This window comes from Neovison vison, chromosome 3, assembly GCF_020171115.1.
Source record: "Neovison vison isolate M4711 chromosome 3, ASM_NN_V1, whole genome shotgun sequence".
NCBI classification, from domain to species: Eukaryota; Metazoa; Chordata; class Mammalia; order Carnivora; family Mustelidae; genus Neogale; species Neogale vison.
In genome coordinates, this window is record NC_058093.1 from 218,103,807 (window position 1) to 218,129,299 (window position 25,493).

The 25,493-nt window shown below is 43.4% G+C and overlaps 1 protein-coding gene across 1 annotated transcript in view; it reads right to left on the minus strand.

Annotated features, from left to right (window-relative positions):
• OSBP2 (oxysterol binding protein 2) overlaps window positions 1-25,493 on the minus strand; it is a 158,066-nt gene that overhangs the window by 120,133 nt on the left and 12,440 nt on the right. Inside the window, exon 2 of the mRNA XM_044243906.1 lies at window positions 5,438-5,646. Within this exon, the coding sequence (XP_044099841.1) occupies window positions 5,438-5,646 (209 nt within the window). The remainder of the gene's footprint in view (window positions 1-5,437; window positions 5,647-25,493) is intronic.

Here is a 25,493-nt window from a genome sequence, read left to right on the forward strand (position 1 = left end):
CACCCAGGTGCCCCTTTTGATTGTTGTAGCTTTATAGTACGTTTTGAATTGGAAAGAGTTCTCTAACTTTGTCTTCTTTTTCAAGATTGTTTTGGCTATTTTAGGTTCTCTGGGATGGTTTTTTCTACTTCCAAGAAAAAAGGCCGTTGGAATTTTGATATGGATTTTACTGAATCTATACATTGCTTTGGGCAGTACTGCCACATTAATAATATTAAGTCTTTCAATCCATGAACACGTCATTCCATTTATTTAGGTCTTCTTTAATTTCTTCTGCAATTTTTTTTATTTAGTTTTCAGTGTTTTCAGTGAACATCTCATCTTTTTGGTTAAATTTATTCCTCAGTATTTTATGATCTGTAAGTTCGTTGATCTGGTGCCCTACAGCTTTGCTGAATTTGTGTATTAGCTTTACTAGTTGTGTGTGTGTGTGTGTGTGTGTGTGTGTGTGTGTGTATTCTTAGGGATTTTCTATACCTAGGACTGTGTCATCTGCTAATAGGAAGTTTTGCTGCTTCCTTTCCAATTTTTCTTTTTATTTCCTTTTCTTGTCTAGAACTTCCAGAACAATGGAGAAGAGCCATGGTGAAAATAGGTATCCTTGTCTTGTTCCTGATCTTAGGGGAAAACATTCAGTTTTTTACCACTGAATATGATGTTAGTTGTGGGTTTTTCATAAATGCCCTTTATCATGTTGAGGATGTTACCTCCTAGTCTGACTTTGCTGATGTTTTTATCATGAAAGGGTGTTGGATTTTGTCAAATCCTTTTTCTGCAACAGTTGAGATGATCATGTGAGGGTTTTTTTCCTTCAGTCAATGTATTGTATTGTACTGATTGGTTTCTTACATTGAACTGTCCTTGCATTCCTGGAATAAATCCCACTTGGTCATGGTGTATAATCCTTTTGATATGCTGTTGGATTTTGTTTGCTTATATTGTGTTGAGGAGTTTTACATCTATTATTCATAAGGGGTAATAGTTTATAGTTTTCTTCTCTTGTGATGTCTTTGTTTGGCTTTGGTATAGGGCCAGGTTCACAGAGTAAGTTAGAAAGTGTTTCCCTCCTCTTCATTTTTTGGAAGTTTGAGAAGTATTGGTATTAATTCTTCTTTAAATGTTTAGTAGAATTCACCAGTGAAACCATCTGGTCCTGGACTTTTCTTGGAAAATTTTTGAGGACTGATTTAATCTCTTTACTTACTATTTTCTATTTCTTCTTTAGTCAGTTTTGGTAACCTGTGTGTTTTTAAGAATTTGTCCATTTCATCTACTTTGTCTAATTTGTTGGCATACAATTGCTCATAGTATTGTTTCATAATCCTTCTGTTTCTGTGAGGTCAATATGTCCTTATAATAAAAATGTCCTCATTTTCATTTCTGATTTTAGTAATTTGAGTTTTTTTCTCTTTTATTCCTAATCAGTCTAGTGAAAGGTATGCAAATTTTGCTGATTGTTTCAAAAACCAACTTTTGGGGGAACCCTCCTAAACTGTTGGTGGGAATGCAAGCTGGTGCAGCCACTCTGGAAAACAGCATGGAGGTTCCTCAAAAGGTTGAAAATAGAGCTACCCTACGACCCAGCAATCACACTATTGGGTATTCACCCTAAAGACACAAATGCAGTGATTTGAAGGGGCATGTGCACCCGAATGTTTATAGCCGCAATGTCCACAATAGCCAAACTATGGAAAGAACCTAGATGTCCATCAACAGATGAATGGATAAAGAAGATGTGGTATATACATACAATGGAATACTATGCAGCTATTAAAAGAAATGAAATCTTGCATTTACAGCGACATGGATGGAACTAGAAGGTATTATGCTGAGCGAAATAAGTCAATAAGAGAAAGATAATTATCATATGATCTCCCTGATATGAGGAATTTGTGAGGCAATGTGGGGGTTGTGGGGGTTAGGGAAGGAAGAAATGAAACAAGATGGGATCAGGAGGGAAACACACCATAAGAGACTCTTAATCTCACAAAACAAACTGAGGGTTGCTGGGGGGGGAGAGGGTGGTTGGGTTATGGACTTTGGGGAGCATATGTGCTATGGTGAGTGCTGTGAAGTGTGTAAAATTGGCAATTCACAGACCTGCACCCCTGGAGCTAATAATACATTATATGTTAATAAAAAATAAAAAATAAAAACTTTCAGTTTCACTGATTTTTCTCTATTGTTTTTTTATCTCTATTTCATTTATCTCCACTCTGATATTTATTTCCTTCCTTCTCCTAGCTTTGGCTTAGTTTGTTCTTAATCCAGTTCCTTAAGATGGAAGGTTTGGTTATTGATTTGAGATTTTATGTCTTTTTAAAATGTATATTTGAGTGCTCACTTCAGCAGCACATACACTAAAATGTATATTTGATAGCTATAAATTTCCCTCTGAGCACTGCTTTTGCTGTATTCCCTAAATTTTGGTATGTTGTGTTTTCATTTTCATTCATCTCTAAGTGTTTTCTAATTTCTCTTGTGATTTCATCTTTGAATCATAGGTTGTTCAAGAGAGTTTTGTTTAATTTCTACATATTTGTGAATTTTCTCATGTTTCTTCTGTAATTGATCTCTAGCTTCATTTCACTATAGTTTGAAAAGACACTTCTAGGATTTCAGTCTTCTTAAATCTATTGAGACTTGTTCTGTAGCCTGACATTTAGTGTACTGTGGAGAATTTTTTGCATCCACTTGAGAAGAACGTATGTCTTCTGCTTTGTTGGGTGAGTGTCCTGTGCATGTCTGTTAAGTCTAGTTGGTTTGTAGCATCCAAGAGTTGTAAGCAGTGCAGTTATATGATTAAATTCCTATTTTTTAATATGTCATTCTGCCTGTGGTTTGGAGAACTGACTGGAGAGGAAGAGATTGTTGCCGACCTCCAGATGAGAAGGGATGGTGCCTGGACTGGGCGGGGGGGTGGCAGAAAAGCTAGAGAGTAGCAGATGTTTTCAAGCAAGTAGAGGCAGGAAGTAGGCTTCCTGCTAGATGAGAGATGGTCCACAGTCTAAAAGGAATAGATGGGTCCTGGGATGACCTGCCCGGGATCTACCTGGAGTGCCCTTGACCTAGCTTGGTCACTACCAGCCAGAGTCAAGGAGAACCACACCAGACTGCCTTCCCTCCTTCAGGATTACCTGAAACTGACTCCATGTGAAAGTTGCAAACCACAACTCTCCAACATCAGCCTGAGAATGGTGGGAGAAGGCTGTTGCCTTGCAGAGAAGGCTACCACAAGACTTATTTTTTAGGAAATAATCAACCTTTCTATAAAAAGTACGGTACCTTCCTAAAGACTTCTCCTTCGCATACATTAGTTCGTTTATGTTTCAAAATACCCAAAGGAGAGGAATCCTACCATTTCTCATCAACATATAGCAAGTGCTATTTTAAACTATACCTGAATATTTGTCCTTTGTCCTTAGCTGGGAGGCTAGCCCCTGGGGAACAAAAGACATATACTGTGTTGCCAGCCCCTGACTATGCCAAGGGGTATGAAATGAAGGAAGGTGAGCCTGAGGTAACTCCCTCTGGGGGGTCCCAACCTCTCCTAGAAGAAGTCCAGGCTTAGCAATTTCTAGCACTCCCAGCTGAGTTAACAAGCAGTCACCACAGTGGCTTTCCAAAGACCTCCGAACAGAAAGCATGAGTGCTACTTGGGGTCTCAGCATAGCCTTTGCCTAAGATGGCCCCAACATCCTCCTTCACTGGGAAATGGAGTGATACCTGGGGGACCCCCTGCCAAGCTCAGCATCACTGTTGACACACCAGAGTCACACAAATGCTGACCCCAAGGAATAGTCACCAGGGGCCTGGGTGGTGGAGGGTGGAATCCATGCTCCAAATGTGTGAGACCAAAAAAGAAGATCAGACTCATGTTCAATTACCTTGCATGTGCACTGAGAAGCTAGTACTGGGAGAGACCCCACCACAACAAGCCTAGGGATGGGGCATGGTGACTGATATCACAGCCCCTCTCACCCTGCTTTATGCTAGAGCTCCTTCCTCACGACTCACTGTCTCCCTAACCAGCCTGTGTGATAGAACAGAGGCTGTGACTCGTTCTCACCTGGAGCCCTGCCTCCCTAAAAGAAGCCCATACACATCTAAGGAAAGACGCACCATTTTGTGTTAACTTCAGAAGAATCACAGTTTCCCAATCTCTCCTCGTCATGTGTGTAGACCTAGTTTTCACTCATCTGAAACCTGTGCTATCACTCTCGGTGGACAAGGCTATGGAAAGCAGAAGTTCCCGCACCTGCTACAGGGATCTGAGAGCACAACCCCTATGGAAGGCAGCTTGACAATCTTTCAGAATTACAAAGACACTCTCGTGTTGGCCCGGCAACCCCACCCCCTGGAACGGATACTTCATTTATACTTCTGCAAATGTGAAATGGAAATGCAAGGCTACTCACTCCAGCACAGTGTGTCATAACAAGATAAACAACTTAAGTGTTCAACAACAGGCTTTGGATTCAGTAAACTATGATACATCTGTGTAACCAAGGGCTAGACTATTGTAAAAACAAGGAGGAAGCTTCTTATATGCTGATAGGGGAAAAAAATTCCAAGATCTATTGCTAAATGGAAAGAAAGCAAGGTGGAAGACTGCGTTTAGTTTAAAATAAGAACCAATTCTGGGGCACTTGGGGGCTCGGTTAAATGACTGCCTTCGGCTCAGGTCATGATCCTGGATCCCAGGATCGAGTCCCACATCGGGCTCCCTGCTCTCATGCTCTCTCTCTCTCTCATTCTCTCTCTCTCAAATAAATAAAATCCTAAAAAAAATAAAATAAAATAAGTACCAATTTTAATATATACGTAAAAGACACAAGATAGCTCTGGTTGCCTCCTGGGGGGATCACAGGGTGGGAGGTCAAGGGCAGGCTTTATTGCATGGACTTTTGAAACTGTTGACTTATGAATCATATAAAGACATTGCATATGAAGAAAGTGACCATATGAAAGTAAACACTTAGATGTCTTGCTCCGGATATCTGAGCCGGCCTTCCACCCAAGCACAGGCAGCAGCTCTGGCTAAACGGTTTTTCAATCTCTGTAACAGGCCTGGGGAAAAGTCTGTCCCCAGAGCCAGATGCATGATCCCACACTCCCACCCCTGCTCTGCCTCTGGCTCTCACGCACCACAGCATCTGAAGGGTCCGCTGAAGTCCAGGAACCAGACTTGTCCAAAGAAAGACACACACAGCCCTGCTCACCACAAATATTTCTGTCCTAAGAACCACCTTGTAGCCTCTCCTTGCTGAGAATACGTGGAGCTAAAGGGGAAGGGTGAACGCATAGCTCCGCCTTCCAGGGCTGGTCTGGACTGACCTGGGTCTCCTGGTCACCACCACCTCCAAACGCTTTCAATGCCCACTTCTCTCCAGACCCACGGCCCTGCGTGTACACCCGCTCACCAAGCGCTCACTACCTGAGTGGCTGCTCATCATGCGGACAGCCTTGGCCTTGGCCAGCTCCAGGGCGGTGATCCACTGCTGCCGTTCCACCTCCGAGCTGGCCTTGAGGTGGTAGGTCCTTGCCCCACTGGTCAGCACGATACCGCAAGAGTCCTCCGTGTCGAAGTGCGCGGTGGACAGGTTGATGGTGCCACGACAGGTGTGGGCCATTTCCCCCTGATTTCTGTAGGATGCAAGAGAAGGAATGGAGTGAGGCTCCCAAACTAAATAGTTCTAGACTGAAGAAAGCCTCAGGGCAAATCCTCAGAATCTCAGACCTTTGGCACTGGGGGAGACCATGGAGTCGGAGCTGGATGGGACTGACTGGAAGAGGTTCGGCTGGGTGGAGATGGCAGAGAGAGGAAAGGACTTCATCAGGGTCAACTGCAGGGGACGACTGCGGTGTGCTGAGCCCTTGCAGACCCTCTAGTGTCCTGCGAGGCAGTGTAGTCCTCTAACTCCACTCCAGCCTCCTCCCACCTGTAGTCTCAGAACCCCAGAGTTGGAGCAGAGGACACTCTGCCACTAAAAATAAGATTAGGGACCTGGAACCTCAGGAAATGAATTTGGAGGCACCCCCTAGCAGGAGTGAGTTGGAAACAGGAGCGAGCTGGAAACAGCAATGGCTGGCCTAATGCAGTGTGACCTCATGACTGAGTGAGGGACTAAGCCTTTCTTGGTTATAAGATTGTGGAGCTAATGGTACCAAATTAAGGGGAAGCTGAGGTGACCAAAGCGTGGGACACTCCCAGCTGTGACCAGTATCTGAAAACAGAGAGCAACCATCATGACTGGATCTGCTGAATTCATCCCTTCACAACTCAAAGAAAATTCAGCACCCTCGCGATGTCCCAAATCTCCTTCCACAGAGAGGGCTGGAAAAGGAGGAGCCATCGGTCAGCACGTAACACTGCCAGCAACAGGAGCTCATTCGGTAATTCTGTGGCCCTTTGATGCTCCTTCATTCCCCCTGGCTATTCTTCATCTGTCACTTTCTTGATTCTTTTACTAGTCCTATTTTCTTAAAGATTTACTTACTCATTTTTAGAGAGTGAGAGCATGCACGCAGGTGAGTTGCAGGTGGGGCAGAGGGAGAGGGAGAAGAGAATCTCAAGGCTGCTTCCTGCTGAGCATGGAGCCCAACAAAGGGGCTGCCCATGGGGCTCGATGCCAGGCTCCATCTCACAACTCTGAGATAATGACCTGAGCCAAAATCAAGAGTCAGCTGCTTAACCCACTCAGGCACCCCTCTTCAATCAATTCTAAAGTCAAATGAAGTGACACTCAGTAAGGCATTTGGCTTTCACGTGAATAGCCGTCGCCTTTTCTGATTCTCTCCTGCTTTGGTTACGTTACCTAGAGAAGATGACATAGTTTATATCTGAGGAGAGTTCCAGCTCAAAGGTGCTGACATCTTCCACTTGAAGGAGACCCCTTCTAATTTACAAAACTAGAAAACTGGGCATGCCTATTGGAAGCTTGTGCTTTGGGGTTCAAGGACTTTTAGGTTAGACCTATTCACGTATTAAACAGTCTAGTAATTAACCAAAAATGCCACTGTGGCTCGGCTCAAAAAGGAGAGGGATGTGAATATTCCAGACAGAGGGAACCGAAGAGGCAAACACCATGAGACCAAGTGGAGTTTACAGCTTTCAGAGAACAGGAAAAAGTTCCATGTGGCTGGAGCCCTGAGAACAGCAGAGTGAATGAGAAAAAGATGACACTGGTAAATTTTATAGGAACCAAATGTAAAGCCTTGCAGACTGTGTTAAGGATTTAGACTTTTTTTTTTTTTTAAGATTTTATTTATTCATTTGACAGAGAGAGATCACAAGTAAGCAGAGAGGCAGGCAGAGAGAGAGGAAGGGAAGCAGGCTCCCTGCTGAGCAGAGAGCCCGATGCGGGACTCGATCCCAGGACCCTGAGATCATGACCTGAGCCGAAGGCAGCGGCTTAACCCACTGAGCCACCCAGGCGCCCCAAGGATTTAGACTTTTATCTCAAAACTAAAACAGTGGGCCTCCTGGGCCTCACATCAAGAAAGAAGCAGGTGTGGTCAAGAGTCACAGAAATTCCTGTAGAAAATAGGGGAAAAGTAGTACCTGGAGTGAGATAGGATATGGAAGACTGGCCACTGTGTGGTATGGGGGCTGGGCTGGAAGTTATCCCGTGGCTATTGTATTGGATTACAACCCACCCACCAAAATAAATACCCTGAGTCCATGCTGAGGTAAGTATATAGTTGAAGGGATAGAAGAAGGGACGGATCTTCCTTAATAAAAGCAGATGTGATCATAGAAATAGAAAATCACTGAATGGATTGCATTATAAAATTTTCAAAAAAGACATTAGAGAAAAACTTGTGATATATCAATAAAGTCAGAGGTTTAGTTGATAGTATCATACAATGTTAATTTTCCACTTTTGACAATTGTACTCTGCTGAGATAAGATGTTAACGTTAGGGGAAGCTAGGTGACTGTTATATGAGAGAACTCTTTGTACTTGCAACTCTTCTGTAAGCCTGTTTTTTTTTTTCCTTTTCTTTTTCCTCTTGTTAGTAGTAGATCACCAGTTTATTATAAAAGTACAAAACTCAGGAACAGACAGATGGAAGATACATAGGATAAGGTAGAGGAAAGGCTATGGGGTTTCCATGTTTTCATGGAGCACATCACGTCCCCAAATCTCCACATGTTAACAACCTAGATACTCTGTGATTTCAAAATTAAAAATAAAAATTTTTAATGGTGCCATCGCACTCTTCCCAGGACCATAGTTAATATGAAATCTTGTATCTGAAATTTGAATTCACTCGCCCTCAGGTTCAGTGATGGAGATATTCCCAAGGTCACTGAAGGACAGAAGCCCTAAACCACCCCCATAATGTCTGGCTCTGGACTAGGCTCCTCACAGAGTAAGGTGAAGGCCCTCCAAAAATCACTAGAGAGGGATAGGGTGGCTGGGCGATGGACAGTGGGGAGAGTATGTGCTATGGTGAGAGCCATGAATTGTGTAAGACTGATGATTCACAGACCTGGACCCCTGAAACAAATAATATATTATATGTCAATAAAAAAATAAAATAAAATAAAAATCACTAGAAAAAGAAGAGTAGAGTGGTAGGTAAGTCTCAGGGAAGGAGGGAGAATCTCCCAATCAGGACAAACTGAAAATCTAAATTCAAAACCCATGAAGAAAATCAATGTTAACAAAGAAAACAACAAAGTCAAATGCTAAGCAGATAAATCACTTCACACAAAAATGGATCTATCAGAAAGATATTTTTAAATGAATATATACAAGCTTAATATTCTCAAAGATAAATGTGTAACATCAATAAAGAGCAATAATTTGTGAAACAAAATCTGGAAAAACAAAACAACAGGTAGACATGAAAAAGTAACAGGAGATTTCAGCAAATGAAAATATAGCCGATAAACTTCACCAGTCACCCAGCATCCACATCGAAATTCAGCTGTAACTCTTTGTAACTAGAGTTAATTTTTATTAAAAGACTTAAGGAGATTAATTCTTCAGTTTTAGTTTTCTGCATTACTCTCTCTACACATGTGAATTTAGGAATTAAAGGCACATTAAAACCATCAAGGTCCAATCATTTGTTTGTCTTGGAATTTAACTCTGTTCTTTTTTCTTTAAATGTTTTGTGGTTAATCCATTCTCCACCAGTAGCCTGTTTTTTGTCCTGTTACTCAGTTTTTTAAAATTTCACTTTGGGAAATTTTCAATTTCAATTTCAAAGTAGGTCCCAAAGGGTCTAAAATTCAGGGACATTTCCTAAAATTCATGCTATTTTTGGGGAGTAGTGCACCTACCCATGTTGCCTGTAAAAGTTTTTGTTTCTCCCACTGTGAGCTCTGGCTGAGGCAACCCCTTCTATGAGAGTTGACCATCTAGGGCGATCCAGCAGCCCAGATGGTAGAAAAGTTAAGCCCCACTCATGGCACACTGTGAACTTGGGTTTGCCAGCTGCACTGGCAACTCCTGTCCTGCCCGCCCTGAGAGGGGAACTTTGGAGTTGTGCAAAAATCCCAAACTATTTATTGTCATCGAGCCCTGGGCATCTTCAATGTCTCAAGACAAACTAGGCCGTGTCCTAGGGCCTGCCATTTATGTCAGAGCCCATATCCAGAGCACATGATCATTTATTTTCTGCCTGTTTTTAAAAGAAACTCATTATGTGGCATTACTTTACATTTGGTGGACACTTCAAGCATTTAGAACAAGTAGAGACAAACTATGGAACACCTGCAATAAACTTAACTATAAGAGAGGTTAACTACAACTAACATCATTCTAAGTAAGTCACACTGATTCTCAATCAAATAATATTTATCCAGTTCTTATGGCCAATATCCTCGGCAGAGATGAGAGTATGACCGCAGCTATCAGAACTTGGAAGTCTCGGGCGCCTGGGTGGCTCAGTGGGTTAAGCCACTGCCTTCGGCTCAGGTCATGATCTCAGGGTCCTGCGATCAAGTCCCGCATCGGGCTCTCTGCTCAGCAGGGAGCCTGCTTCCTCCTCTCTCTCTGCCTGCCTCTCTGCCTACTTGTGATTTCTCTCTGTCAAATAAATAAATAAAATCTTTAAAAAAAAAAAAAAAAGAACTTGGAAGTCTCTAATAGTTAACGTTAGCACTTTGGCTAGTAGTTAACCCAACCCACCTGTATTGAGTACAAACCTTATGTACCAACTCAGAGTCCCTAAACTACTTCTCTTATCGCTCTTGGTACCTCATTTGGCTTGAGTCACCACTCCATTTCTGGGCTTGGAAGGGATGCTGAGTGTCAGAGTATGGGATCTGGCTTCCTGACTGGCCATCAAGAGACTGGATTTTTGCAACCCACTAATGAGAAGATGTTAGCATCCCACAGGCTGAACAATGACCAGTAGCAAGCGGGAAATAGATGGGAAGGTAAAGTCTCCTGATTTTTGCACCTCAGGGGACCTTTCCAAAGTATATTTTATCCTTGCAAACTTTCTGGAGAAATCAATGAGCCCAGAGAACATGAGTAGTCTCTGTGACTACAGTATGCTATGAAGTGGGGGCCATCCCATTAAAGTCTCACATCACATTGCATCTTCCCCTGGTCTTTCTTCATCTTTTTGCCTCCACCTCACCAAGGCTCATCTTGCTGAGTGTCCAACCTACCAGTAGGAGGGACTGACACTAAACCTCCATGGCATGACCCACTCCTTGGGAACCACAAGAAGCCACCAACCAGATTAGGCCACTTTCACCTTGGCGGGGGTGCAGGGGGTTGAGATAGTTTTCCTTAGTGGAATCAACATGTTTTCTGGTAATAGGGTTGCCTTTGGCAGCACTACAGTCCACAGTTATTGAATCCTCACGTGCTGGCCTAGATTCTCATATGACACAACCTCAGGCCGAGTCACACATTTCAACCAAGGCAGTTTCACTTGGTTGAAATGTTGTTTCTCACCAGCCACCAGCCTGACAGAAGAATGGAATGACTTGTTGAAGGCTCAGCTGGGGCATCTACTGAGGAGATATATTATGTGTTTGAGGGTCTATCCTCCAGGATGAAGTGTATGTCTTGAACTGACGACTGATATCTAGGGCCATATCCTGTATGATTACAGAAGGTGGGTCCGGGAGTGGCCCTGCTCACCACTGCACATGATGACCTCTGGCAGAGTTTGTGCTCCCCATCAGCTGGGCTCAGTTGGGTCAGAGGTTCTCCTTCCAGGGAAAGGGAAAACACAACACAATAAGGCTTCCATTCAACTGGAAGCTGACACTAGTCCCCGGCCACTTTCTGCTTCTCGGGACAGTGACCAACAGACCAAAAAGGGAGTGACGGTACTGCTGGGGTTACTGATGCTAATTGCCGTGGAGAGTGAGGTTAGTGGCACACATGGGGATGGGAGGGGATGTCTGGAATCAAGTTGGGAGGATTCCCTGGAGACTCTCTCAGTATTTCCATGTCTGCTAATGGTTATGAACAGGCAAAGCAACACCTTGTTGCTTGTCTGAGTTCCTAACTCAGAGCCCTCAGGACAAACGTCACAGACCAGCCAAAGTGCTAGCAGAGAGTGAAGAGTTTCTAGAACAGGTGGTGGAGGAGGAAGATCACGAATATTAGTTATAGTGTCAGGACAGACTCAGCAGCAGCAAATGGGCTTGTCTCGCAGCCTTCTTGCTTCTGTCTTCCAGGGAATCCCAGCTGGCCACCGGAAGAGGATGCTGTCACTGGCTGGACTTGCACCTCCCCTCCCATGGAAGGGGTAAGGATGTCTTCGTTCTCTCAGGAGAATGGAGGTCCCCACATCGTAGGAGGAGAGCTGACACCATGGGAGGGCACGAGTGGACCTGAGTAGCGCAAGGTGTGGAGCATATTGGACACAAACCTTGTGCACCTTCTCAGATTCCCTCGACCACCTCCTTCTCTGTCTATCTCTCAGTCGGTACCTCATCTTTGCCCAATCGTCCCTTCACTTCTGGTCTTTCGTGAAATGCCACAGTAGGAAATGAGAGGTGAAAACAGAGGGGGCAGATAAAGTTCCCCTCCACTCTTTCTTCTGCAGATTTCGCAGGGGTATGTTTTCTCCTTGCATATCTTCCGGTGAAGTCCATGTGCCAGACCTGCTGTGTCTCTCCGCAGCTTACTATGGGGTGACATCCATCCTCCCACTTCCTGTTTCTGCCTCTCTGCCCTGGGATTGCATCTCGCACACAAAGAGCCCTCTCTTAGGGCTCTTGGGTGGCTCAGTTGGTTAAGCATCTACCTTCAGCTTTAATAGTGATCCTGGGGTCCTGGGATTGAGCCCCGCATTGGGCTGGTTCCCTGATGGGATACTGCTTCTCCCTCTGCCCCTTCCCCCACTCATGGGCAGGCTCAGGCATGTTCTCCCCCTTCTCTCTCTCTCTAAGGTAAAAAATCAACCTTTTCTTTTTTTTTTTTAAGTGTCAGCTTTTTTTTTTTTTTTAAGATTTTATTTATTCATTTGACAGAGAGAGAGAGATCACAAGTACACAGAGAGGCAGGCAGAGAAGCAGGCGGGGTGGGGGGGAGGGGGACGGGGAGCAGGCTCCCCGCTGAGCAGAGAGCCCAATGCAGGGCTCGATTCCAGGACCCTGAGATCATGACCCAAGCAGAAGGCAGAGGCTTAACCCACTGAGCCACCCAGGTGCCCCAAGTGTCAGCTTTCTAATCCTTGCCTTGGGCTATGTTTTCTAGAGGACCTTCATAAAGAAAAGAAAAAGTCCACAGGCAAAAAAAAATTAACAAGCCACATATTTGAATGCAAACCCATTGAAAGACAAAAGATACTGATCTGGAGCAAAGCACTTAGCCTTGTGTGTGACTTTCATTCAATGCTAGCTCAAGCTGAATCTGATTCATTGGCAAATTCCGCTCCAATCTTCCAAATCCAAATTCAGCAAGTACTTCCTATCGGTCACTATATATAGGAATTGTGCTAGAAACTGGAGAGGGGGTAAATATAAAGATAAATAAAACACATTTTCTGGCCTCAAAGAACATTCTGTCTTGTGAGAAAGGCCTATAAATGGCAAGCTACTATTTAATAGGCAGAGGAAAATAAATTCAAAATGGAGTATTCACTTTATGAAAATTCATTGAGTTGCAACCTTATAATTTACCTACATTTCTGCATATATGTTACACACATGCAGTATATTGTGTGTATATTGTCAATAAAAAGTTTGCTTTAAAAACAACTCAAGGGGTGCCTGGTGGCTCAGTCGTTAAGGGTCTACTTTCAGCTCAGGTCATGATTCCAGAGTCCTGGGATCAAGCCCCACATCGGCCTCCCTGTTCAACAGGAAGCCTGCTTCTCCCTCTCCCACTCCCCCTGCTTGTGGTCCTTGCCTCCCTGTGTCTCTGTCAAATAAATAAATAAAATCTTAAAAAAAAAAAAAAAACCTCAAAATGGAAGAATAGGTTGCCAGTGGTGGGAGCTCAGGAGACAGAATGACCCTCTCTGTCCTAGAGGGATCAAGGAGGTACACTGGAACAGAATTTCAAACGGTGAGGGGACTCTGCCCAGACAAAGGCTAGAAGGAGAACTAAACCAACCCAGAGCAGTGGTGTGGAGGGGTGTGGCTCTGGGAAAGCCCAGAGGAGAAGGTCCATACATGGCCTGGCTTGATGATGGGTGTTAAAAGTTAAACTGTGTCCCCCAGGAAGATATGTTGAAGTCCTCATCCCCGTTACCAGCAAATGTGACCTTATTTGGAAATATGGTCTTTAAAGATATAATCAGGTTAAGATGAGGTCCTTAGGGCATGCCCTAATCCAGTACTGGACTGGTGTCCTTCTAAGGGGAGGAAGAAAGACACAGAGACACAGGGCAGTAGGGAGGGACGTGATGCATCTACAAATCAAGGAACACCAAGGGTCCCTGGCAAACATCAGAAGTGAGCCAGGCCTGGAACCACACCTCCCCTAGAAGATTCGGAGAGAGCATGGTCCTGTTAAGCCCTTCTTTTTGGACTTCTAGCCTCCAGAACTGTGAGAATATTAATTTCTACTGTTTGAAGCCACCCAGCTGGTGGGGTTTTCTTACAGAATTCCTAGGACACTAACATGATGTTTGAATAGATGAGCGCAGGAATGGCCTTTTAGAAGTTTCCATGCAGCTCAGCTGGTTTCTTTCTACGCATCAACCTTGGGGCTGGATTTCAGCCTTCCACACAGGCCCCACCTAGAACATGCAGGAGCCCATATGGCTCCTCTTGTTTCTAGAGCAGCCCTGCCCCAGAACTACCCATCACAGCTCAGAGCTCTCTCTTTGTCCTATTCCACCAGGGCTGGAGCACCCAGCATGGTCTTCAGCAAAAATTCCAGGATTCAGGTTCCACCAAGGACATGCATTAACACAAGACTTAAATGTGGAAGCAGGTTAGGAGGGAAATGAGCAGAAGAAAAGTGATCCCCTGAGGTGGCAGGAGCTGTGACAGAAGGAGCGGGCATTCATCGCCATCAGCTTCCTGATTCCGTGGCTCCCTACAGCAACATCAGCCGCCTCCCAGGTGAGCTAGTGAGAGTCTGGGACCCATGATGCTCATGACCTTCAGCTCACAGCTGTTCCGCTAGCCCTCCCAGGGACTAGGAAGCTACCTAACCCCAGACAGCACAGCCTTTCAGCTAACCCTAGCCAGGGGCGTTTCTGGTATGCACAGCTGAGTCCTGGCCAAGGCACCTTCCCAGAGCCTACATCATCTCAGAATGAATACCCGTGACTGCAAAACAAGCTTTGACGTGTGTTCTTTGGGATCTGTGGCTACCGAGGCGCACACAGGCCAATCCCATGCGTTTGCAGAGGGCTCTTTTTTGGTTTTGTTCTGTTTTGTTTTTCAAAATTTTTTAAAATTTGGATCTAGAGATGCAAAGTGTATAGCCAACAACCCAGTTAGAAGTAGGCAAAAGATGTGAGCAGATACTTCAAAAAAAGAGGGTCTCCAAATAGTTAAAGAATGTATGAAAACATGCTCAACCTCACTGAAGTCGTCAGTAAGCATACATGTGATTCAGTAGTAAACCAGTGATCAGTAAACATACGATCCCGCCGTTCCACTCCTCTAGGCTTCCCTGTTAGGGATGTATGTATATGTGAGGTTTATCAAAAGACACGTACTGTAATGTCTGCAGTACTCTTCCTAAAAGCCCCAAACTGCACCACCAGGCGTGTCCATCCATGCCAGAATGGATAAACAATGGTGATTTGGTTTATCTGTGCAGTGGCTCATCCAAACGGTGGAGTATTACACAGCCCTGAGAATAAATGCGTGACAACTACACAAACAGCCTGGAAACACCTCTCACATACAATACTGAGCAGAAGAAGCTGGACACAAAGAAAACATATTGTGTGAGTCTACTTAGACAAAGCACAGTAATGGGCAAAACTAAGCACTGGGGCAAGGAGTCAAGGCAGCAGGTCCACTTGCGGAGCGATGACTGGAGGGGACACGGGAGGAGGCTTCTGGAGGGGGATGTGGGACACTGGTCCTGTTTTATTTCTTTAGCAGGAGCAACGGCTTGTCACGGTGTTCATTTGGGGAACATTCTCTGAGCTGTACACTTAGTTGCCACTTGTCTGTGCGTATCAAACTTCATTAAAACTACCTCTTTTTTTTTGCTTAAGATATGCAGAGCTGGGGTTCTATTGTTCTTGACTAAGAACCTGTTAGCACAGGTGGATGGCAGCCACAGACGGGACGTCAGAGGGCAGACAGGACAGTGAAGAAGGTCGTACAAGAGACACAGGCAGGAGAAACAGTACATTTCGGATCTTCTACCTCTCAGGCCACAGGGATGCAGTTAGGACCCTTCCAGGTCTAAGTAACAAAGTTCAGCGGATTCATTCGGCTGAGGGCTGCCTTAGGAGTGTCCCACATGGACGAGCCACTTGAGATGCGGTGGGAAAGGCAGGAATGTTACCTCCCTGTTCCAGATGCAGAGGCCGAGAGGCTTGGCTTTGTAAGCAGCTCACAGCAGGTCCCAAAGGGGACCAGGCCACTAGAGCCAGGCCCACCCACCCACCTGCAGCCCTGCCTCTTACCCCCAGGGGTGCATGGACCAAAGATGGTTAAATAGCGCCATCCAAAAAATGCTCCATACAGCGGCTGTCAGAAATGGCCAAACAGAAACATCTCCTGGGCAGATGAGACTGTCACTGTGAGACCTGACACCGTTTCGCTTTGCTTCTGGCCTCTTTTCCATTTAAAGCTTCCCTTGAGAAATGTTAAATAAATGCTGCTACACATTCTACGGGAAGGACATTTCTAATGTAATTTTTTAAATAAAAGCGGAGACTTGGGAGCCATTCTCCAGTTACTGAAATTCACGTCACTCCGAGTTTACGCAAATGGAGGATGACACACAGTAATTGACAAAGGCCAACACACTTACCCATACAACTTACACCCAGACAGTGCTTCACTCTCCATGGGAGACTGTCACAAACATAATTCTTTTAGTCCTCCCAAGAACCAAGAAAAGTGGGCAAAGCAGACATTGATTTGTTCAGCAAATATTCAGTATATTGCAAACGGCAGGCACCTGCAGGAGGGAATCAGCCTCATTTTGCAGCCAAGAAAGTGAAGGAGGCCAGGAAAAGGTAAATCATGCACTGCTGTCCACAAGACTGGTAAACAATAAAGCCAGGCTGGAGCTGGGTTTCTCTGCCACCAGCACAGGGCTCTTTCCCTAGGGAATCCTGGTGTCTCCCTCCAGAAAATGCTTTATCTGGTCATTGCATCTATTTGGCGCTTGTGAGAACGAAAGTTCCGCAAGACACAGAACTGGCCTCTTTCTCTCTCTCTCTTTTGCTAAAACTCCATTCTGAATCTGTCAATATGCTGCATGAAACCCCTTCGACCATTCTTCATTTTCTGCAAGAAAAAGTCCTTGCTCCTGGATAAGACTTTCCAGCTCTTCCTGAATAGAAATTTCCTGTTTCTCCTGCCTGTGTCTCTTGTACGACTTTCTTCATTATCCTCTCTGCCCTCTGATATTCCTTCTGTGACTGCTGTCCACCTGTGCTGGCAGGTTCTTAGTCAAGAACAACAGAAACTCAGCTCCTGATACTTTAACCAAAAAAGGAGGTATTTACAGGAAGGATCTTCAGGAGCTCATAGGATTCGTGGAAAGGCAGGAAGACAGAGCTCACAGAGCGGGGAGAGAACAAGGCAGGCTGGGCAGCCAGATCCATCGCCCAAAGTCGTGTTCTGGAGAGGACATTGCTGCCTGGGCACAGGGTGGTGATGCTCCTTGGCTCTGCTAGTCATTGCTGCCTCCACTGCCATGAAAGAATCCCCCGACCTCTGCTCTTTTAAATGTGAAGTTTGAATGAAGTTTTATACATAAGATGGTACAACATTTTTCAAGGGCTGAAAGCAAAGAATCGTCAACCCAGAATCCAGTGCAAATATCCCCTAGGAATGATGGAAATGTTAAGGACATTCTGAAATGAAGGAAAACAAAGAGTATTTGTCACCAGAAGACCTACTCTAAAAGAATGGCGAAAGAAAGTTTCTCTAAAAAGAAAGGAAATGATAAAAAGAAAGAATCTTAGAACATCAGGAAGGAGAAAGAACATGATAAATGAAAATATGGGTTAAGACAATAGATGTTTCTTCACTTGGGTTTTCTGAATTATGTTTGATGGTTGAAGTGAAAATTTAGATATGGTTCTACATGTATACAGAAGGAAATTTAAGACTATATCATATTATAAATGGGGGCAGGTAAAGGAACTTCCAGGGAAGTAAAGGTTCTATACTTCATTGAAACTGGTTAAATGACACCAGCAGATATGATAAGTCATGTATACATAATGTAATATATGGAGAGACCACTAAAAAAGTTAACCAAAGAGATATACTCAAAAACACTGTAGAATTGGGGCACCTGGGTGGCTCAGTGGGTTAAGCCGCTGCCTTCGGCTCGAGTCATGATCTCAGGGTCCTGGGATCGAGCCCCGCATCGGGCTCTCTGCTCGGCAGGGAGCCTGCTTCCTCCTCTCTCTCTGCCTACCTCTCTGCCTACTTGTGATCTCTCTCTCTCTCTCTGTCAAATAAATTAATAAATAAAATCTTTAAAAAAACAAAAAAACACTGTAGAATTAAATACAGTTCCTATATGACCCAGCAATTCCACTCCCAGATATATAGCCAAGAGAAGTGAAAATATATGTCCACACAAAAACTTGTATACAAACTTTTACAACAGCATTACACGTAACAGGTAGAAATAGCCCAGATATCCATCAGTAGATGAATGAATAATTACAACAAAAATTGGTGTATTATATAGTGGAATCATATTTATACAATGGAATATTATTTAGCCATAAAAAGGAACAAAGTACTGGTCTATGCTACAACTTGGATGAACCTTGAACACCATGCTAAGTGAAAGAAGCCAGTCACAAAATTCCACACATTATATGATTTCATCCATGTGAAAGTCCATGATAGGGAAATATATAGAGGCAGAGGGTATATGAGTGGTCACTTAGGGCTGGGGGAAGATTTGGGGGTAAGGATGGCAGAGTAGTGATAGCTAAAGGGTATGGGGTTTCTTTTGGAGGTCATGCAAATGTTCTAAAATTGACTGTGATGGTTACACATACCTGCGAATACATTAAAAAGCTGTATACTTTAAGTGGATGACTTCCACAGTATATGAATCATATCACAAAATTTAGAAGAAGAATAACAACTGTAATACACCGAAAGGCATCAAGTCAAGAAGTGCATAATGATACCAAAAATTAAGTCATTATAACCCTGGAGAGATGCTAGAAGTTCAACTCATTTGTCGGGTAACTGGTGAATAAAGGAAAGCATGGAATATTTTTCCTACCATTTCCATATTAGGAAAACTATTGGGTAAGCAAATGGTTAGATGAGGAGAAGTTTCTCTTATAGAATTATTTCTACTAACAACTACAAAAGGAATGATAGAATATCATCATTTTGCAACCTGTACTGAACCAATGGGTCTAGGAAATTGTCTACAATGGCTGCTGGTGTGTGTATGTGTGTGTGAGAGAGAGATAGAGAGAGAGACAGAGAACCAGACAACATGTGTGCCCTTTCAATATACCTGTGAATCATTCTGCCAGTATAATTGACTCTTACTCTGAATCCCTAGCTATCAGTTTACAGGAAATGAAAGAGACAGAAGAGTATCATAAGCAACATTACGGAGACGCAATCAGCAAAATCCTGCCTGGGGCAAACTAGAGAACAAATGACCTAGTTTCCTTTTTTCTTTTTTTTTTTTTTTTAAGATTTTATTTATTTATTTGTCAGAGAGAGAGAGAGAGCACAAGCAGGGGGTATGGCAGGCAGAGGGAGAAGCAGGCTCCCTGCTGAGCAAGGAGCCCAATCAGAACTCAATCCCAGGACCCTGGGATCATGACTGAGCCAAAGGAAGATGCTTAACCCACTGAGCCACCCAGGTGCCCCTGAGCTAGTTTCTTCAGTCAATTAATTACAAAGGGAAAAAAAAGAGAGAAGGAGAACCTATAAATCAAAAGAGACTGTGGGGCTCCTTCCCCTTTCCCAGGCTGTTCTCAGCCATGGGGATTCAGACAGCACAACCAGCAACATCAGGAGAGTTGAGCCCTGAGGCAGAGAGGTTTGGCTGGTATCACCGGCAAGATTAGCAACACTAAGGTCAAGAAAACTCACTGAGTTGGGACACATGGGTCCTGGGATCAAGACCCACAAAGGACTCGGTGCTCTGTTGGGAGCCTACTTCTCCCTCTGCCCGTCAATTCCCTGCTGTGCGCTCGCTCTTACTCTCTTCCTCTCTCTCTTTTCCACAGATAAATTAATAAAATCATTAAAGAAAATTCAGCAAGTATGACTGGGTGTGGAGGAACAGACAGGATTTGGTCAGCATGGCTAAGAAAGTAGTTTCATACAGGAAATTCAGCATATATGTAAATATATTGAGGATAGGGGGAAATAGAGCTCTTATTGTCAGAGTCTGAAGTTGGAAATATGGAAAGGGAAGGTGAGAAGGAACTGTCTCTATCCACAGAGAGAGCCCAGAAGCAATGATGTCCCAATGGCAATGAGCACACCCAGCATCCAGAATTTGGCTTCTAAATTTTCTAATAAAAGGGACTGGGGTTAATCTGAGAAGTGCACATTCGACTACAAGATAAACCAGGAACATGATGTTGTTTCTAAAGTAAGGAAATGTTCAGAGTGATGGGTAACATCAAAGGGACACAGGAGGCAGTTTAAAAAGATTCCTCCTGGGGCACCTTCCTGGCTCAATTGGTTAAGTGGCTGCCTTCAGCTCAGGTCATGATCCCAGGGTCCTGGGATCAAGCCCTGCATTGGGCTCCGTGCTCAGCGGAGAGCCTGCTTCTCCCTCTCCTTCTGCCTGCTGCTCTGCCTCCTTGTGCTCGCTCGCTCTCTCTCTCTCTCTCTCCATCAAATTAATTAATTAATTAAATCTAAAAAAAAAAAGATTCCTCCTACCCAAAGCTGGGAAAATTTGAGTATCAATATAAATGAGAGTTACTTATAATAACCCACTAGATGAGACAAAAATCCATGATGTCATACTGATATGAATAGATGAACAGATAAGTAAATAAAAAGCTGCTCCTTATAGTACAATGCATTCTAATAAACGTGCATTGTACGTTTATAGTGTTATAAGAAAAGAATAGTGTTATAAGAAAATAGTGTTATAAGAAAAATAGTGTTATAAGAAAAAATACTGTTACAAGAAAAACCACCAACTGGCAGACATCAAAATAATAACTTATTTGATTCAGCCAAGAAAAACAAATGTACTAAAAACCAGTGGGATTTGTTCAAGAACTGTGTTTTGCCTAGCCTCAAAGTGTCTCCACATAAAACTACATTCTAATTTAATTCCAATTAATTATACATTAATTCATAATTATATTAATTATATTCTAGTTGTATCCTAATTAATTATTCTAAGTAACTAAATTATAATTAGATTCTAATCAATTACTGATTCTGATTAATTGCTTACAATTCCAATAAATTGTTGATTCTGATTAATTAATTAATTATTAATTAGTTGGTTCTGATCAACTACTTATTAATTAATAATTATAAGTTAACTTTATAGTGGAGAAATTCGGCAAACACCATCTTAATGAAATGATGAAAGTTACATCACTAGTAACAGGACAAATCAATGTCACGTGCCTCCTGATGTGATGCACTATGAAGGACACAGCAGTGCAGCATGTGCCACAAGCACGGGTCCTGAATCTAGACATAAGGGAACATTAGGTAATCCCAAACTGAGGCACATTCAACAAAGTAACTGGTACGTATTTATCAAAAATGTCCAGGTCATGAAAAACAAGAAGAAATGGAAGGACTGCTCCAGACTGAAACTCAAGTGACAAGATAACCAAATGTAATCAGTGACCCTGGATTGGCTCTTGTACCTCTAAAGGACATCACTGAGACAACTGGCAAAGTCTGGATGGGGTCTATGGATTAGATGACAGCATCGTATCAATGTTTACACTGTGGATATAGGAGAATGCCCTTATTTTAAGGAACACACACTGAAGTATTAAGTGGTAATAGGCATCATGTCTGAAACTTTCAAAATCTTAAGAAATATTATGGATAAATATAACATAGAGAATGATAAGGTAAATGGAGCATAGTAAAAATTGGCTGATATGAGAGATGGGTACATAGGAGCTATCTGCACTATTCTTGAAATTTTCCTCTAAGTTTGAAATTATTTCAAAATAAAAAGTTTATCTAAAAAATCTGGGGAGGGGACTCCTGGGTGGCTCAGTGGATTAAGCATCTGCCTTTAGCTTAGGTCATGATCCCAGGGTCCTGGGATTGAGTCCTGCACTGGGTCCTTGCTCAGTGGGAAGCCTGCTTCTCCCTCTACTTGTGCTCTCTCTTTCTCTCTCTCTCTCTCTCTCACTCTCTCTCTCTGAGACAAATGAATAAAATCTTTTTTTAAAATTTTTAATTTTTTTTTATTTCTTAATAAACATATAATGTATTTTTATCCCCAGGGGTACAGGTCTGTGAATCGCCAGGTTTACACTCTTCACAGCACTCACCCTAGCACATACCCTCCCCAATGTCCATAACCCCACCCCCCTTCTCCCAACCCCCCTCCCCCCAGCAACCCTCAGTTTGTTTTATGAGATTAAGAGTCACTTATAGTTTGTCTCCCTCCCAATCCCACCTTGTTTCATTCATTCTTCTCCTACCCCCTTAACCCCCCATGTTGCATCTCCACTTCCTCATATCAGGGAGATCATATGATAGTTGTCTTTCTCCGATTGACTTAACAAATGAATAAAATCTTTAAAAAAAACTGGGGAGGGGCGCCTGGGTGGCTCAGTGGGTTGGGCCTCTGCCTTCGGCTCAGGTCATGATCTCAGGGTCCTAGGATCGAACCCCGCTTTGGGTTCTCTGCTCAATGGGGAGCCTGCTTCCCCCCTTCTCTCTGCCTGCCTCTGCCTACTTGTGATCTCTCTCTCAAATAAATAAATAAACAAAATATTATTTAAAAAAAAAAAACCTGGGGAGAAATATCAATGATTGCAATAAATGGACCTTATTTGGATACTTATTTCTAGAAACTGTAAAAACAATTTTAAATCAATGGGGAAATTTTAATATTGACTGGATATTTGATAATATTAAAGAATCAGTGTTAAACTTTTAGGCATGTTAATGTCATTTTGACCCTTTTTTTAAAAACCTTCATCTCTACATACTGAAATATTTATAAACATTAATTATTATTACAATTATTTTCAAACTTAATTATTAAAATTAGGTTAAAGATATCTGGGGCTTGCTTCAAATTAAGCGAGGGTGAGGACACCATAGATTGACCCAAAGGTAAAACTTGCACACACTGAGTGAGGGAAACATGGGGTTCATTATATCAATATCTCTACTTTCATATGTTTAAAATTTCCCATAATAAAAAATAAAATCCATTTGAAATCCATTGCATTTTAAGTTCTCTCCTGTGTGTAACAGCTGTGCTGAACTGATTTTTTTTTAAGACTTTATTTATTAGCCATTTGAGACAGAGAGAGAGAGAGCACACAAGCCGGGGGAGGGGTAGAGAGAGAGGGAGAAGAAGCAGGCTCCCCACTGAGCAGGGAACCCAACACGGGACTCGATCCCAGGACTCTGGGGATCATGACCTGAGCCAAAAGTAGACTCTCAACTGACTAAGCCACTCAGGCACCCCATGAACTACGTTGCTTTTTTTTTTTTTAAGATTTTATTTATTTATTTTAAAGTAAATGCTACACCCAACGTGAAGCTTGAACTCTCGACCCTGAGGTCAGGAGTCACATGCTCTACCTACTAAGCCTGCCAGGCGCCCCTGTGCTGAACTGCTTTGATGGTGAAGGGAACCTCTTGAATCTCAGTGAGCGAGGCACAGGAATGAGGCTGTGCACTGAGTGTCTCAGGAGGAGATAAAAGACGACAGGTCCGCAGGGCACAGGACTGTATCTATTTCAAGACCTAGTCATGGACACAGACCAATTCAAGGTAGTTGAACAGATTTGGTTTTTTTGTTTTTTTAAGTCATCACACAGTCTCTTCAGCTGCAGCCACAATCTACAGAATGTTCCTAGCAACCTAGATTCTTCCTTTTACAAGTGACCTGTTAGCTTAAAATTTCAGCAGCACTAAAACAAACCCCCCAAAAATATTACACTAAGCAAAGGAAGTTCTAAAAAAGAAAACCAGTTAGCAAGCCAAGCAAAAGACTGAAACACTACAAATTAGAAGTCAATTAAGGAAACACTTGGATGGAATTTTAACACACCGAAGCCAATTACAAATTTAAATGCACAGATTACAACGCAAGCTCACAGATCTGATGGGGAGATAAGTCATTTGTTCAGGAATTCTACTTCCTTTTGTGGCCTCTGGTCATATGCACATTGATATTAATATTAGATGCAATATTCTTCGCTAGAAGTGACTCCCACCAAGTTTCAAATGAAAGAGAAATGGCAGTTGAACTCCCACCAAACCATGACAGCAGTGTGCAAAGCTGAAGGCCTCACACCACAGGCGGTCACAGACTTCCCCAGCAGAGACTGTGTTTAAAACAACTGTTGTCCCTGCTTGTCACATTCACTGTTTTGTTCAATGTGACAGGCCAGGCACTAGATTCAAACCAGTGAAGACAACAGATGAGATCCAGGCTTCTGCCATGGGGTGGTAGCTCTCCTGGACCCCCACAGAATCCAACAAGAATGTAAGACCTTCTGTCTCTCCTCCACCATTTGGACTGAACAAGGGAAGGGTCCTGTCAGCATGGAGGAGGTCTCCCTATGAAAAGGTTCCTGACCTGCAGAAGGATAGACCACAGCTTGGCTATACCCAAAAGAGCCCCCAAAAAGGTCTTCCTTACCCTCTGGCAAATCCAGCCCTGCTTTCCTTGACTGTACATGTTAAGCAGGAATGAGAGGTTAAACGGAAGCTTTTCACTAATTAAACACTTAGACTAGCAAATCCTTACATTCAAAACATCCCTCTCAGTTATGAAAGGGTTTACCAGGTGCTCCTCATCGTTTGTGTCAATAGCCAAGTAGGGCTGTTCACAGATGATAAAATTGGGGGCCACAGAGGTTTGGAAACTTTCTCCCATATTGACAGGGCTGATTATACAACTAACAAGATATTGTGGAAATGACAGTCAAAAATTTGAAAATGTGAGGGGCGCCTGGGTGGCTCAGTGGGTTAAGCCGCTGCCTTCGGCTCGGGTCATGATCTCAGGGTCCTGGGATCGAGTCCCGCATCGGGCTCTCTGCTCTGCAGGGAGCCTGCTTCCTCCTCTCCCTCTCTCTGCCTGCCTATCTGCCTGCTTGTGATCTCTGTCTGTCAAATAAATAAATAAAATCTTTAAAAAAAAAAATTTGAAAATGTGAAAAAAAAGGCAAAACAAAACAAACAAACAAAAACAACCAACTAAACATTGTGGTTTCTGCTTGCTCTGCCTTGGACCACCCTATCTGCCATGTTGTGAGGACGTTCAAGCAGCCCTTTGGAGAGGCCCATGGAGAGAGGCACTGAGGCCAGCACAACCTTGCCAGGCACATAAGCAAGCCATGTTCAGAGTGGAGCCTCTAGCCCTTGTCCAACCTTCAGGGAACTGCAGCCCTTATGAGAAATCCCAAGGCAGAATCACTCCCAACTAACCATGCATTCATGCATTCTGGCCCCACCAAAACCACGAGATAATATTTATTATTGTTTTAAGCCACTACGTTTTAGGATGATTTGTTATGCAAGAAGAGAAAATACACAGGGACACCAAGCCAGCCTCCCTGAGGATGGAGAGTATGGCTGTGAGGAAGGGATAAGTCCAGCGGTGTGGGACAGAGAAACCTGGAAACCCATATCAGCTCAACAGAGGAAGAACTTTCTAACAGAGTTATCTAAGGAATACCAGCTTGTCTTGGAAGAGAAAAGTCTGCTCTCTGTCACCA